Genomic DNA, 16,044 nt, shown 5'->3' on the forward strand with positions numbered 1-16,044 from the left:
GAATATTTTTGTTGTTGTTAAGGATGCATTTTATTAATTGTGTTTGTTTAAACAATTTATATGCCGCTTAGCTACAGCCATCTCAAGGATACAATGCAATGAGTAAAAACGAGTTAAGACTATGAAGTCAAAATTCAATTACCATGCCTGCTGGAATTTTTTAAAATGTCTGGCCTCCATTGGAAGCGGGTGCCTTTGCCTGATGCACAGAACCTTTTTGGTTTCCTGGCCCTGTCACTTTCCCCTGGAACATTCATGGAGCATTTGCTCTCATCTGCACATGTGTGACAGCTGCCTCAAATGTTCATATCATCGCTTATTCCGCATTCTGTTTTCTAATTGGATTGGTGGGGGGGATGCATCATGCATCATGTGAGGAAAACCACTGGCTTGATCTCGAATGTGGCTAGTGTTGTGTGAAAGCTAGCAGTGGGAGCGCACTGGTATGTGGTATTGTGAACATCCCCTTAACCTGGACTGTGCCACAGAGGGAAGGGTTTTTGAAACAACAACATCCCAATCTGATATCCGCCCACCAGCAGCTGCTATTTAAATAAGAAATCGAAACACGTCTGGTGAAGCACTTAATTTTGTCCTCGGATGCCTCCGTTGTTGTTTTTTTAAATCTCTGGACTGCCACGCCTAATTCAGACTCTAGCGACATGTTCTCCTCAGCAAAAGGAGATTTCCCTCTTAGATTTCTGCCTTTGTGTCGCAAACAGGTACAGTAATAAACCAGTGTCTGGGTTGTACTGGGCAAGCGGAGGGCTCATATTACAAAATACAGCTCCATTACGAAACATTGCACACGGAAAACCAACATGTTAGGATTTCCTGACTACAACCCTTGTCCCTGACAAATATGTGCAGGGATTTATTTACTTTTGTGCTTCTACCCAATACTTAAGGTTCCTTCAAGCCTTCTGGTACCTCCCTCTTGTGAATGGTGTTTTTTACCTACACAAGCAACAAGACCTCCTGCCTGAACATGGGCAGGAAAGGGAATAATAATGGCAGCAAAGCTTACCTGAAATATAGGTTTTGCCTGCACCATACTACTGATTTTCTCCTGCAATGAGCAGGGAATACAGGGGACTGAAGGCTCTGTTCTGGGTTGCACTTTCTGAAGCCCAAGAGGCCTGGCCAGTGCCTCACACAGGAAGACGAGAGCCTACCACAGGCCATGCCTCAGAATCTTCTGCAACGTGCTAGGATACCTTGGCAGAAGAGTCAATATGGAAAGTAAAAAGGTCAACATTTGGGAAACCTCCATCCTGCTTCATGTCCTAAGGAACATGTACCAAGGAAAGGTACTTCCAGATTTATTTCATAACAAAATTTATATACCACTTAATCATAGTAAAACCTCTAAGTGGTTTACAAGATACAAGCTTTGCAATAAATGGGGGTGACTTGATATTGCAAATAGGTCATTCAGATGTCACGAAAGGGCTGTCAGCAACAGGATTTTTGTTTAGATTTCAGCACTAGATTTTCCACAGAAATAGTAAATTGGATTAAAGGTGAAGGGGGGAAAACAACAGGCTGGCATTTTGATCTGTGTGAACGATGCAAGAGAACATTTTAAGCATCTGGCTTCCTCCCAAAGAATTCTGCAAACTGTAGTTTGTTAAGGGTGCTGGGAACTCTAGGTCTGTGAGGGATAAACTACAGTTTGGGGGGAAAGCCATAGGCTTTAAACGTGTTAAATGTATGGTGTGGACGTGAACACACACTTATTTGCACCCACAGAACGGAGGATCAGCTATCAGCACAGGAGCAGCAATACAGAAAAGAACAGGAGCAGCATGCAATAAGCTGGGTTTTCGGGGGCAAGGGCCTTGTGTGTGTGTTTCTGCTAGGCGAGCTGGGATCAGGCTGTTTTCTGCGCATGGATGAAGAAGATCCCTTGCACGTCATCCACGCCAATCTTCAGGCTCGACGGCATGACGTAGGAACGGAAGTTGCGGGTGCGATAGCCGCTCTTGGCAAAGGATTCCTTGACATCTGCCTCACTGATGGGCACGACTGACAGCTTGGCTTCTCCAGCCAAATAGAAGGACTCGTCCAAAGCCCCGATCATGAGGAAGTGGCCACCAGGCTTGAGAAGCGTCGTGACGTTCCGCAGGGCCCGGTCGAAACTAGGCCGGTCAGGGCTCACGGCTTCCAGGCAGAAAGCAGAGACCAAAGCATCGGCTGGTTGGCTGAGAGAGGAACCTAGAGGTTTGGCCTGGTGGACATCGATGGGAAGGATCCTTCTGAGTTTCTTCTTCAGCTTTTGCTCCTTTTCCTTCCACGGTTCCCTAAATAAATAATCATTTGTTATTTATATGCCGCCCATCTGACTTGGTTGCCCCAGCCCCTCCTGGAGGCTTTCAAAACAAACTATAAAACCACAGTAAAACATCACACATTAAAAACTCCAGATGTCTTCTAAAAGTCAGATAGTTGTTTCTGAATCTAAAAAGGAGCAAAGTCAGAAGGCAGAAAATACGAGAAATCTAAAGAAGGAAAAAGAAAGAGAAAAGGAATAGAAGGGGGGGACTGAAGAAAGATAAAAGGACTTCCAGCTCTCTGTGGCTACATATGATATTTATTCTTTAAGATCCAACCATTCTATCCTCTATAAACCAGCATTTTTTCAGTCTTCAAATCCAGATATTACAAGCTCATTTTCTCTTTCACGCAAAAAGTCCATAAGAAATTTCCAATCCTCAACAAATGTTGGTAATGATTTTTCTCTAATTAAACATGTTAGCCATCTCAGCCAAGTCCAATAATTTTATCAGCCATTCTTCAATAGTGGGTAAGGCTATGCTTTTCTTTGTGCATATAGCAGTCTTTGTGCATATAGCAGTCTTGCCGCAGTAATCATATATTGTAGGTGTTTTACCTCAGTATATTATAAAAAGATGCTTTGTAATGGGTATACTTAGATGGCCATAGGTTTCCCATCCCTCTGCTAAGCTCCTTGTCACCTGCATTGCACAGACAGTACCTCTTTATCTACTTGCACTTTGACATGCTTTCGAACTGCTAGGTTGGCAGGAGCTGGGACAGAGCAACGGGAGCTCACCCCCTTGCGCGGATTCGAACCATCGAGCTACTGATCGGCAAGCCCTAGGCTCAGTGGTTTAGACCACAGTGCCAGCAGCCAGTAAGGTGTGGTAGATCACAGGTAACCATGATTGCATCCCCAGGCTTATTCCTTGGGAAGCCGTGCCCCTCTCTCCTGCATTTATTTCTTACCCATTGCCTTCAATCTTACAAGTATACTGGATGTAAGGGGACCAGTCAAAGCAGCTGGAGTCTTCACCGAGCACCCAGTTCTTTATCTCGGCCCGATTCACTTCCAGGTAGTCTGTGGCTACTATCTCCTCAAAGTAGTCGCAGGCACTGAGGAGCTGATAAATGGTGGGGCCTGTGCCAATATCAATAAGGGTGTGGCCGCAGATTTCCCCTGCAAGGAGTGAGAATAAAGAACTAAAGTTCAATCATATCTGGCGATAAACAATCGCTGTATTTTTCACTCTATAAGACGCACCAGACCACAAGACGCACCTAGTTTTTGGAGGAGGAAAACAAGAAAAAATATATTCTGAATTTCAGAAGCCAGAACAGCAAGAGGGATCACTGCACAGTGAAAGCAGCAATCCCTCTGCTGTTCTGGCTTCTGGGATAGCTGTGCAGCCTGCATTCGCTCCATAAGACGCACACACATTTCCCCTTACTTTTTAGGAGGGAAAAAGTGAGTCTTATAGAGCAAAAAATACGGTACATGAAATACTGGAAACCTCTTAGAAAATAAATAAATCTGTATTCATAATGAGGGTGGAGGGGGAGTGCAAGTCTTTCCCAAATACAATCATACAAGAGGATTCAATACCCTGGCCCCTAATTTTCTGTCCAGAAATGACCTTCTCGTAAGGTGAAGGGTGGAAGTCAAATGGCTAAAGTCGTATCTTGAGGAGAAACCTAGAATCCAGGCTACTCGGTTCCCTTTTCTGTTTGTGTGGGGAAATGTAATGGAGATGCCTGCTGCAAATGCTCCCCTTCTCCCACTCCCCGACCCCAAAAGATTTGATCCCATGGAGGCGCAGCTCACTGGAAGATTTCCCACCGAAATTATATTGAGAGGCAAGCAGGAACCAGTACTTTTGATACAGTAGTTCAGGAGATACAGGAAAAACAGCACCTGCCAAAATTGCCGCTTCTAATAAAATATCACAGGCACAAGAGGCTTGTATTCTATTGCATTTGGTCACCTTATCGCTGATTGACAAAATGCCCAAGGGAAAGTCAGATAGAAGCTCCCAGCCAATCAAGGCCTGGAGGAATGAGGGGCAGCTTGAAAGATGGTCCTGTTTTCTGGATCTTTCCAAGCCAGCCGAATTGTAAGAATCTGCACACGAATTGCATTTTAAGTCTTCCACATAGCCGGAAGAGCGGTTCCATATTGTGATGTCTCGCAAGACACCTACCAAACTAGCATCCCTTTCACTCCACATCGCAACACGCAACACGCAACACTCAGTCGCCTCCAGGATCCCCCTGCCCATAAGGATCTTCCCCTCTCATTGGTCAGTTGCCCTTCTCACACTCATGATCTCACTGATTAAGCTAGATAAAATGTCTTTCTTTCTTTCTTTCTTTCTTTCTTTCTTTCTTTCTTTCTTTCTTTCTTTCTTTCATACATTTCACTAATTTTACATTCATTTTGATATTTCAAAACTTGGCTTCCTTCCCCCTCTTTCTGCAGTTCCTTAAATTAGTTTTTAATATTTTCTGCATATCCAAATTAACTTAATTTGCTCATTTATTCATCTTCTTTAAATATATACTCTTATAAAACTGCAGGTTATTACAATAATCCTTCCCATGTTTTTATCCGTTTATAATTTATCTGTAAATAGTCAATAAACCATTTCCATTCTTTTATATATATATAAAAAATGTTATCTTGATTTCGTATTCTTCCGGTAAGTTTCCCCGTTTTCGCATATTCCACAAGTTTTTGCATCCATTCTTCCTTTACTGGGACTTCTGCTTTTTTCCATTTTGGGGCAAGTAACATACTTGCCACTGTAGTAGCATACCTGAATAAGTTTCAATACATTTTAGGTAGTTCTGTCCCTACAATTCCTAAAAGAAAAGTTTCTGGTTTTGTTTTTTGTTTTTACAAAGGTTATTTTAAACATCATTTTCATTATATTATGTATCATTTCCCAGTAAGCTTTAACCTTACTACCTATGATAAAAAGAACCTTTTAAGCTGGATAAAATGTGGCAGTGTGGTCTCCTACTTTGGCTGTGTACATTCATTTAAGAATACACACACACACACACACACACACACACACACACACACACACCTCGCCGCCAAAAGGCTCCTGGGAACTGTACACACAGAACTACACTTTTTGTGCCACCCCCAAACTAAGTAATTGACACAGCAAATTGGGGCCACAAGTTAATGCCCACCCCCAAATCCAACCTTGTCCAATTAGCACTTACGGTAACTTTGGCATCAGTTGTGGGTTTTATTTGGAGGGGGGACCTGAAATTTCAGGCCCACATGTTAATGGAGCTCTTGCAAAGTCCCATGGCAGGAACCTACCACAGTAGATCACAACAGGAATCTATCACAGTCTATCAAAGCAGCCTGCCTTGTGAGATGGCTCAGCCACTCTGCAAACTTTGCAAGAGAACTCAGTTAATTTGCAAGTCGCCATCTTTCCTAAACTTAAGCGCCAAGCAGCACAGAGCAAAGATCTTATAGGCAGACCCCACCACAGCAGCTCAGTTTACCTCCTGCTTCTTGAGTCCTGTTTGGTTTATTTGCCAGCAGATGAAAAGGTAAAGAGGTTATTATTTACAAACTGTACGGACTAGCAGATTGCAACTAATATATCAGTCTGTAAGATTGCCAGAGTATCAGGATTGTATTCAACGAAGATCTATTCGGAGAAGACCTGCTCAAATTCATGAACCTGGATTAGTCATGTCCCTTAACTCTGACTAAGACTAGCATTGGCTACAATCCTCAGTATTTGGTGCAAAGTTTCAGGGCTCTAGAAACAGGCATAGCTCAGAAATCCAATTAAGAAATTTATTTAAGAGAAGTATTTTTTTTTAAGGGAGAAATTGTAATCATTATCAATATGAAAATAAAACACCAGACCAGAAAGCTGGCCTGTCTAGTCCTATGCTAAGCAAGCTAATGGAACAAAGACTTACCGTACACCTGCGATCACTTCTGTGGTTGATAGCCTCTGGCGATGGTTAAAAAAACGAGTGACTTGGGCTGCATGCGCAACATCTAAAGAGCATTTAAAGAATCCTAAGGATGCTGGAACTCAAAATGGCACTAAAGTAGCACTAAACCTTGGCATTGGTTTCAGGGGAAAGCAAAATTTTGGGGCCACACATTAATGGAGCTTCTTACAAGGCCAAAATCTCACCCAATCTAAGTCAGTTGCCTGGGTTCAGCTAACTATTTAATGTTAATTAATTAATTAATTAATTAATTAATTAATTAATGTTAGAAAGATGCTGAGGTCCTGGAAGGTCATAGTTCAGGTTTTGCAAAGCATTTTACTCCCCACCCTCCAAGTTTACAAAGGAGCTCTCTCTTTTTTTGCAATTCACTTTTTTCAACTTTAGACAGCTCCGCATTTGGAAAGCTTACTTCTGATGGATGGTGACGTTGTCAAGGAAAAGGTAAAAATGACCCAGAGGCATGGCCTGCCCAAGACATATTCGCACCTGAGGCCGAACCACTAAATGGTGCCTGCCTCCCAGCCAGGGAAGAAGGAGGGGAATGAAGATCTACATCAGGAACAAGGGAAGAATAAAGGTTTGCGTTGGGATCTGCTCCCCCTGTGAATCCTGCCGCTTGAGGCAGGCGTCTCACCTTGCCTCATGGGTGGGCCGGCCCTGTCAAGAGGCAAGGCAGAAGATTTTCAAACGAGACAAAGGGAGATCACCTTTGAAACCCAGGTTTGCTAAGGAAAACAATTACAGGTCTACCTACCCGTGGCAAAGGCATCTGCCAGGCAGCGAAGTTTCCAGGGCACTGCAAACTCTTCGCTCGTGAAGTTGGCACGGGGTGGCATGTAGTTGTTTTGCAGGTAGGCCCGAGGGTTGAACCTCTGGTAGCTTTCGGCCACAGCCGCGATACCATTGGCGCTCATGGCTGGGGAAATGCTTGGCTGTGTCCAGCTCACACAACCGGCTCTGGGTGAGTGGCTTTATAGCCCAGGCTGACTGAATGCAATTAGTCCTGAGTACTTTGGGCTGATACCATCAGGATCAGCCTGCGGGGCCTGTCTAAATTGGGGCCATTTCTCTCGCACACTCTTCCGCTTGCCGTGGAGTAATTGAGAAGACCTTTCCAGGAGCTTGATGGAGGTCCTGGCAATGCTGGGGGCGAGGGAACGGATTGCTTTATCTCGCACTGGATAGTCGTTTAATAACTCTATTGAAAGGACACTTTATTGAAGCTGTTCATCCAGTATAACCAAATTACTGTCAGGAACTAGGATGGGCTGGGAGGGGGAGTCTATGTCATTTGTCAGGGAAGAGCCCCCCTGGCAGAAGCTTAGACAGCTCCCCCTTCCATGCAAGAGGCAGGGGGGCCTGCGAATCACCCCACTCCTCCTACAACAGAGGAGACTATCTAGTGGTTTTTACTATTAAGCCCTCTTCTCAGAGAACTCTGAGATTTGTACCTCTGTGAAGGGAATAGAGTTCTCCTAGCAACTCTCAGCCCCCTTAACAAACTCCAGCTCCCAGAATTTTGGGGGAGAAGCCATGACTGTTTACAGTGGCACATGGTGCTTTGAATGTATGGTGTGAATGTGGTTCTTTTTGCTTTTCACATTGTTACCCCATCTTTTCCCCCAAGGAGCCTGGCATGGCATACACAGACCCTATTTTCCAAGGACAGTCCTGGATTGATAGAAGCCGCCCCCTTTTCTGATTTGATCCCGGAATGCCTTGCTTTTCCTTAGGACGTCCCTATTTTCATCAAAGAAATGTTGGAGGGTATGGAGTTATCTGACTCCTGAGCCGTCTGATGGCAATCCTGTATAGAGGAGGGCTTAAAAAAAAAAAAGTTTAATGTTTTATTATGTTTTTGTATATGTTGGAAGCTGCCCATAGCGGCTGGGGCAACGCAGTCAGATGTTGTTGTTGTTGTTTAGTCATTTAGTCGTGTCCAACTCTTCGTGAGCCCATGGGCCAGAGCACGCCAGGCACTCCTGTCTTCCACTGCCTCCCGCAGTTTGGTCAAACCCATGCTGGTAGCTTCGAGAACACTGTCCAACCATCTCGTCCTCTCTCGTCCCCTTCTCCTTGTGCCCTCCATCTTTACCAACATCAGGGTCTTTTCCAGGGAGTCTTCTCTTCTCATGAGGTGGCCAAAGTATTGGAGCCTCAGCTTCACGATCTGTCCTTCCAGTGAGCACTCAGGGCTGATTTCCTTAAGAATGGAGAGATTTGATCTTCTTGCAGTCCATGGGACTCTCAAGAGTCTCCTCCAGCACCATAATTCAAAAGCAGTCAGATGGGTGGGGTTTAAATAGTAAAATTATTGTTATTGTTGTTGTTATGGAATAGGGCGCTCCTGTTTTCATGAGATAAATGTTGGAGGGTATGCAAGCCTATGCTTCTAACCGTTTGTCCTCACAATGACCCTGTGTGGCAGGCTAGGTTGTGAGAGGATGACTTGGCCTCAAGTGACCTTCGTACCAGGATTTGAGCCCAGTCCTCTTGCCTGGTCAAGGCCTGACACACCACTCACTGGTTTTCCTTCTCTCTTTGCCACCCTCTGCCTTCCTTCCAACCAATACCTCCCGCAATCTCTTGCACACACAGAGAGACATGTGCATCAAGAGTCCTGCTCTCTCTGCCCACAACACTCCTTACTGAGTGACTTTTTTGCCCAGTCGGCTTCTCACGTTGCCCCCTGTCCCCACCTCACCCTGTAGGAGGAGACAGCTCAATCCACTCAGGACATTTTCTCCCCGTTATGCCAAAGTTTTGACATTCTGTCTCTGGGGCTGATCGAAAGTGCCTTTGAACCTGGCACTGTGTCTGTGCGAGAGAGAAGAAGGGAAGGAGGGAGGGCTGTTGGTCCTCCTGAAACCAGAGTGGGGTAGTGAGGGGAGGGGGAATGAGTGGGTGGAAAGATCTTTCTTTCCCAATGACTTCATCCCCCAGACGCGTCGTTACTCAGCTGTGCTGGCTCAGTGCAAACCTCTCCAGCCAGTGAATCCCGTAACCCTTCCATCCATCCATCCATCCATCCATCCATCCATCACCAAATGCCTTTCTGAATCGCATCCCCTTGCTCATAACTTCTCTTCGTCAGAGGCAGGACACCTAAGTTCGTTTCATTCTTCAGAAAGTTCCAGAAATTCTGCTGAGATTTCATGTCTGCATAGTGACATCGTAGGAACATATAAGATCATATACAGGGTCATGTACATTACAGAAATTAGTATCCCTGCAGCACATGAGATCATAACGGTAAGCGTTCTCATTATCAACATGGATGAGGCCACATGTCACTGCAGTCTTCTTCTGGCAACCAAGTATTTTCTCAAAAAACCTTCCCATCTGAGATGAAGAGTGATCAAGAGAAGGCGGGGAGATTAAACATTTGCATTTTCCCTAGTAATCAACTAGATTTCACATGAAATGCTCCACCTCCTTCGAAATCACTACTTACCCTTGAAGTGATTCCCATTTTACAGATGATACAAGGGAAGTAAAATCCACTGCTGATCAAAGATTAGAATCCAGATCTCAGACCTTTCAAGTGTCCCCATTTTCCAGAGACAGTCCTGGATTTACAGAATCCACCCCAGTTTCTGATTTGATCCTGGAATGTCCCGCTTTTCCTTAGGGCGTCCATATTGTTAGAGGGTAATGCCACACATGCTCCTCTTGCCACTGAGGAATTGTGAATTTCCCACTGCATTAGACATTGGTGACTTGGTTCTTTGGACAGGTGATGAATATGGGCACCCATAAGTTGTCAAAAACTAAATATCGACATCTATTCCACAGTGTCATGCTGCATAAACCACTGCATATACCGCTGTGTACTGATTGTCAAATACTGCCATGGCTTCAATATTTGGAGGAGCCAGAGACGGCCACCAGCCTTAAAAGAGGATTAGACAAATTCATGGAGGAGAGGGCTATTGAAAGCTGTTGCTATGACCTGCCTCCACAGTTAGAGGCAGTAATGCTTCTAAATAGCAGTCATAAGAACATAAGGAGAGCTTGCAGGATCAGGCCAATGGCCCATCTAGTCCAGCAGCCTGTTCTCACAGTGACAGACCCATTGTTGGAAACTGCAAAGGGAGAGTGCCTCATATGTTCATGGTGCTTAGCCTCAGCAATTGAAAGAGATATTTCTCTAGGCAATGGCCTGGTATCCCTCTTGAGAATCGAAAGAAACCCTCGTATCTTGGCTTCCAGTGGGCCCAGACTGGAAGCACCAAATTAAATGGCAACGAACATTATTTCTACAGCGTCTCTCCAGCTCCCAGCTCAGAATAGTGCATGTTTTGATCTTCCGTGCTAAATTAATGAAACGGCCCGTCGACAGCCACAAGTTGCTGCCAGGAAATGACAGGGTTAAAAGTGTATTAAAAATATTGTCACGTCACAGATTTGGTTTCCAGTAGCAAACGCACCCAGGGGAAGGGAGGGGAGGTGTCTGGTATCAGAATGCTCCACCGGTGACTTTGCAAGACCGATATAGCTCTGAATGCCAACCCCTCTGGAATCGGCATTCAGGAAACCTATATAAATCACCCGCAGCAGGGACAATAGACTAGACCGAAGGGAGACTCCGAGAACACATCCTAGTTCGAGCAGAAGCTCAGACGCAACAATGCACGGAAAGAGCGTGGTCCTTCGCAGCTCAGGGAACCTGGCCGCAGCTGAGCTGAGCTGCCAGGTATCTGAGAGAGACACATCCCGGAAGGAATCCTTCAGTGCGGAATGGAAGGACCTCTCACTCACCGCTAGGCCTGAGGAAGGGTGAGTGTTGGGCTTGGGTCTGGTTGGGATGATAGGCTTGGTCTAAACTGTTATAATCCAGCCAGGCGGCTTTGTATTTGTTACAGAAGTCTACTGGCTGGGTCCTCCCAAGGAAGCCTAGGTAAAGCCAAGTATTGGGAGAGGTTAAACATGCATTGCTCTTGGGATCCCTGCCAGCTCTATGGTTCTATGATACAGCCAAGTCTTGGAGGTGCCAGACATGTCAAAGAGGAAGGGCAGGGGGAGACAGCTCAGGCCCCATCAGTGTATAAAGTTAGGGGGCTTTTTTTGCCCCAGTGTGCATCACATAGAGGCACATTGGACATCTCATTACCCATTCACTCAGCTTTTAGACATCCTTTCAGAGCTAATTTCCAGGCGCTGTTTGCTTTCTTCCCCGGTCTGAATAATTTGGTGCCCTCAGCAAATGCAGCCACTGCATCGCTCACCTCTGACAATGAAAGCAGAGCCTCTGCTTTTAGCGGTTGTGGTGGTTTGGTTTTGCGTGCTACATCTGTCCTCCGGTTAATCTGTCCCTTTCCTTTCTAACCCTTTGCAAGGATATCACACTTGTATGAGTATGAAATCAGGGGAGAAAGTATTTCTCCCGGTATGAAGCAGTCTAATTGTATTTGCCAGGCTAAGGCTGGGATGGTAAGGTGTGTGGGGTTTTAAGGCTGGGAGAGGGGGCTTTGGGGTGCATAGAATAACAGAAGGAGGTGTTGCTCAGTGCGGGATCTGTAACACCGGATGCAGCTAGAGCATCACTGTTAGATGGCTGCCTAGTCTCTGCTTGTCAACCTTATCAGCAAAGAAGAGCATAGGAACCTAGGAAGCTGCGTTAAACTGAATCAAACCCATTGGGCCATCTAGTTTAGCACTGTATGCAGGGACTGGCAGAGGCTTTCCAGGGATTCGGACAGAAGTCTCTCACAGCCCCACCTGGAGATGCTGCAGGCATGTCCAAAATCCGTTTGCGGGGCCTAATTTGGCCTGCCGGTCATTTTAATCCTTCCCCTGCGGAAGTTTATTTCTTGGGGTAAAATCCCCAAAAAAGCTCAAGAACTAAAAAAAGGTCAACAACTCTGGTTGGCCCTCACACATTCTCACTTCACCATATCTGGCCCTCTTTGAAAAAAGTTTGTTGGGATTTCCTCATTCTTCCATCCTTGTGTTATCAAGACTCTTGCCGCTGATGAGCTATGCAGAGTTGGCTAAATTGACATACAAACTGAGGGACAAGGACAACTGTGACTTTAAAGAAGAATGGGAACTTTTTTACAAATTATCTAAGAAGACAACAAAACAAACTGGACTCCTTGGCAGGTTTTGAATAAACATATACAAATTTATTGGTTGAGAACATGATAGATAGATAAGGTAAGGATATGTATAATTTTATAACATGCAGAGAATAATATGTGCAGAGAAATCAGAGAGAAGAGCTGAGGGTAGTCCTTGGGGGGAGGGGGGGGAGGGAGGGGGGGAAGGAAAAAATAATGTACCGGTATGCGATTATATGGTTTGATAATTTGTTATGTTGCAATTGCTTAATAAAAAGCTTTTTTAAAAAAGAAAAAAGAGTTTGGGCACCCCTGCCTGAAGCCGAGCTGTGGGGTGAATCTATGATTAATTCTTCACTCCTTCTCTCCACAGCTGGTCTCGGTTTGAAGCAGACAAACAGCGCAGAGAAACCTACCGCCAGCAACAGGAAGCCCGGGTCATAGTGCAGAGGTCTCCATGGGGCATCCTTCGCTTGGGTCTGCTGGGCGAACCTCTGACCTCCTACCACCTGCCCTACCAGAGGCCTTTGCCCTTGCCCATCTTCACACCGGCCAAGCTAAGCGCCAGGGAGCTCACCCCGACCCCCTCAGAGTCTGTGGAGTCCTTGCCGGCGACTGGCGTGTGTCTCGACAAGAAATCTGTGGCCGAGATCACCAAGGAGCTGCCCCTGGTCATCCAGCCCACCTGCCCCGACTTCAAGAAAGGCTTGCCCCGCTCCTTGTCCCGTTCCATGTCTCAGGATGCCCAGAGAGGCTGAGCGTACGGGACCCTTCGCCAACGCAAGGACTTTCCTTCGGGAACTGGCTTGGAGGCCTTGGGGGTGGTGGCCCCCCACATCTGTTGCTGCATGAGGGCAATCCGAAGGGGCCCAGGCACATAGAAAAGGTTTGGTAGGATCGAAGCCACCTTGATGACTCCAATGGAGAACTCTTGGGGGTGGGGGGCAAGGACTAGGACTAGGACTATCTCTGTGTGTGAATGTATATATTAGATGTACAGCATCGTGCACTTCTGCCACCAGTGCTTTCCTTTCTGCACCGTGCATTGCGGTGGTGTTTATTTTATTTTATTTTTTAAAAGAACTACCTCCCCAGGGAGAGTTAGGGAGAGCCCCTGAATTAAAGGAGAGAGAAAAAGAAAACAACAAGAATGTCATACACAAAGCAGGTGGAGGGCCCTCCTCCCTGTGGTTTCACATAGCTGGGTGAAACACCATTTGTAGATGGATGGTGATGGGAGCCCTGCTTCGTGAGCTTAGCAGGAGAGAGTGAGGGTTCCTTGCAGAAAGAAGAGGAAGGTTGAAGGGTTAGCGGCAAGTGAGAGAGTATGGAAGACATTGGCGATGCTCCTGGTTATGTTTTAGCCGATGTGGCCTGCACAGGTGTTTGGTGGGTGGAGAGGAATCTGAATATTGTACTTGAGGAACGGGGAGAGGTTAATGGGACTAAACAACTTCTGAAGTGGCGTTTTCTTACCCTCCTCCCCAGATAGACCTGACTTGGGGTACGGGGACTCAGTAAAAATTTCCCAGTGCATACATAATGAGGAACATCTGCATCTTGGGAAGGTGAAGATGAGCCAAAGTTGAATTAAGGGGCTAATAGAGAAGGAAAGGAAGAGGGTTTAACCTGGACAGAAGAGGTTCAAGAAACAGATTTGGTTTTACACCTGACTCCTCCCCATAGGGTATGATAAACTATAGACAAATCATTAAGAATTGTAGAGAAATCCACTGTGAATACCTCCCCATGCCCTGTATTTCTCGTCCTTTGCTTTACTTTTGAAGAAATAGTGGAATGCTGTATGGTGATTTATTGTATTCTTATAAGATAAATAAAAATGAGGGGAATGACAGAAAAAACGTCTCCTTAATTTCAAAGACCTCCTTAATTTCAGAGACCTTGTGTTATTGTTAGGTTGCCCGCAAAGTTGCTCATCTCTCTTTTTCATGCTCAAGGGATGTGCGCCCTTAGGAGTGACGCAGAAGTCCAACGGGTGCAAAGGAAAGGAAGCTGGTGTCCCAGCTGTGAAGAAAGCCAAGTCTCTCAGTTCACTTCATGCTGCAACACACCTTAGGAAGCAAAGCAAAGCAAAACCAACCAAACCGTCCCTTGCTGCTTTCGGAAAAACAACATCGAATTGGGTGGCATAGTTTGGTTCAGTCCAGCTTGTGTTGGTCAAGGAGCATGCAGCTGTTCACGTGACTTCCATTGGGGAAAAAGGGAAAGTAACATGGTTTATTTACCCTTACAAATGAACATTTCTGGAACTTTGCGGTGGAAGGAGGAGCCCACAGGGGCAAGAAGTGCAGTAGGGAGACAGTGGGAAGGGGCAGGATTAAGCTGCTTCTGTGTCTCCATTTGGGCTCTCTCCTTCCTGGAGCTGCTACTACACGTGTATGAATGCAACATCCTCCTTACTTACCAGAGGTAAAACGCCCTCAAAACAAGCACCCTTCCATCACAGCCAGCCCCACACCAGGATGTGTGAATGGAAGTCCCTCTTCAAACACACATACACACAGGTACTGCACAGGAACATGGACTTCCCCAGATATTATGGGCTGTATTCAACTAACAGCATAGTATAGCCCCATGGGTATACGCTGAGTAAAAGTTAGTTAAACACAACCCACGGAGACACACACACACACAAAAAAAAAAAGTGATTGGAAGATGTCCTTTTAAGTCACAACATCTTTTTGCAACTCTGTCCTGGATGTTGTTGAGAAGAGACCTTTGAATCAGCAAATATCCCCCCCCCCTTCACCGAAATCTCCACTCAACTCCACAAATCCCCTGTTGAAAATGTGTCTGAGCCGATTCATTAGCTAACAGTTTATAGCTAGCTAACTGCATGTTCACAATGATCAAAGCATGAAGACCCTTGTCAAAATCTGTGACTTCCTAAGGATATCCAGGACATATCCAGGGAGTAAATCTATGACTGAAGGCAGGCTTAGCATTGGAAGTCATGTGGAGTTTGAAAAGAAACACCTCAGAATGCAGCCGTTGAGTTCACTGGAAAGGCCTACGTCTGTCTCCAGCCTTTGTGAAAACAACAGTGAGTTTTGCAGCATCTTAAAAGACTTTAAAAATGGATTGTGGCATAAGGTTTTGTGGAGTCAAGTGGACTACTCTTTCTGCCACAATATATTTGCTAGTCTTAAAAGTGCCACAAGGGAAGGGCTGCTCAGTAGCAGAGCCTATGATTTGTATCCTAAAGGCCACAGGTCCAAACCCTGGTGCCTGCAGACAGAGACTGAAAGACTTATTTAAAATTCTGGAGAGCTACTGCCAGGCATTGTGGACTATGGACTCAGCTACATTAGTTAAAAAACAGCGTTTTGAATGCGTTATAAACATGCAACACCATATAGTGCTGGAGAGCAAATAATTTAAAAAATATATATATTTGCAATTTCCCATAGCGTTTTCTTTATTTGTTATAACAATTTAATTTCTGACTTACTTATAGTGTGTGTTTTTTTCTTGTGTGAAGATCCACCCTAAGTCATACGAAAATTTGGTGTTGCCTTTTACAGCCCAAATCTCCCAAGGGACTCAAGAGTCCCCTATGTCCATGATTGGTCAGAGAAGAATGGGTGGAGGCAGGAATGAGCAGAAAGAAGGAAGGGATATCTTTATTTTTGTGTGGCAACAGAGTCCCACCACCACCACCTTTCACGATGGTGAGGAACCA

The 16,044-nt window shown here is 45.4% G+C and overlaps 2 protein-coding genes across 2 annotated transcripts; one reads left to right on the top strand and one right to left on the bottom strand.

The window, feature by feature from the left end:
• Positions 1 to 66: 66 nt before the first annotated feature.
• PNMT (phenylethanolamine N-methyltransferase) lies at positions 67 to 7,646 on the bottom strand. The gene is made up of 3 exons (XM_079948898.1): positions 7,034 to 7,646; positions 3,250 to 3,460; positions 67 to 2,303 (listed from the first exon to the last, which is right to left on the bottom strand). Exons 1-3 carry the CDS (start codon positions 7,191 to 7,193, stop codon positions 1,874 to 1,876), a joined length of 801 nt encoding a protein of 266 aa, XP_079805024.1. The 5' UTR covers positions 7,194 to 7,646; the 3' UTR covers positions 67 to 1,873.
• A 3,190-nt stretch (positions 7,647 to 10,836) lies between these two features.
• Positions 10,837 to 14,237, top strand: TCAP (titin-cap). Its single transcript, XM_079948912.1, has 2 exons — positions 10,837 to 11,058; positions 12,715 to 14,237. Exons 1-2 carry the CDS (start codon positions 10,910 to 10,912, stop codon positions 13,097 to 13,099), a joined length of 534 nt encoding a protein of 177 aa, XP_079805038.1. The 5' UTR covers positions 10,837 to 10,909; the 3' UTR covers positions 13,100 to 14,237.
• The last annotated feature ends 1,807 nt before the right edge of the window (positions 14,238 to 16,044 follow it).

Source organism: Podarcis cretensis (assembly GCF_951804945.1).
Source record: "Podarcis cretensis genome assembly, chromosome: 13".
In the NCBI taxonomy this organism is placed as follows: Eukaryota; Metazoa; Chordata; class Lepidosauria; order Squamata; family Lacertidae; genus Podarcis; species Podarcis cretensis.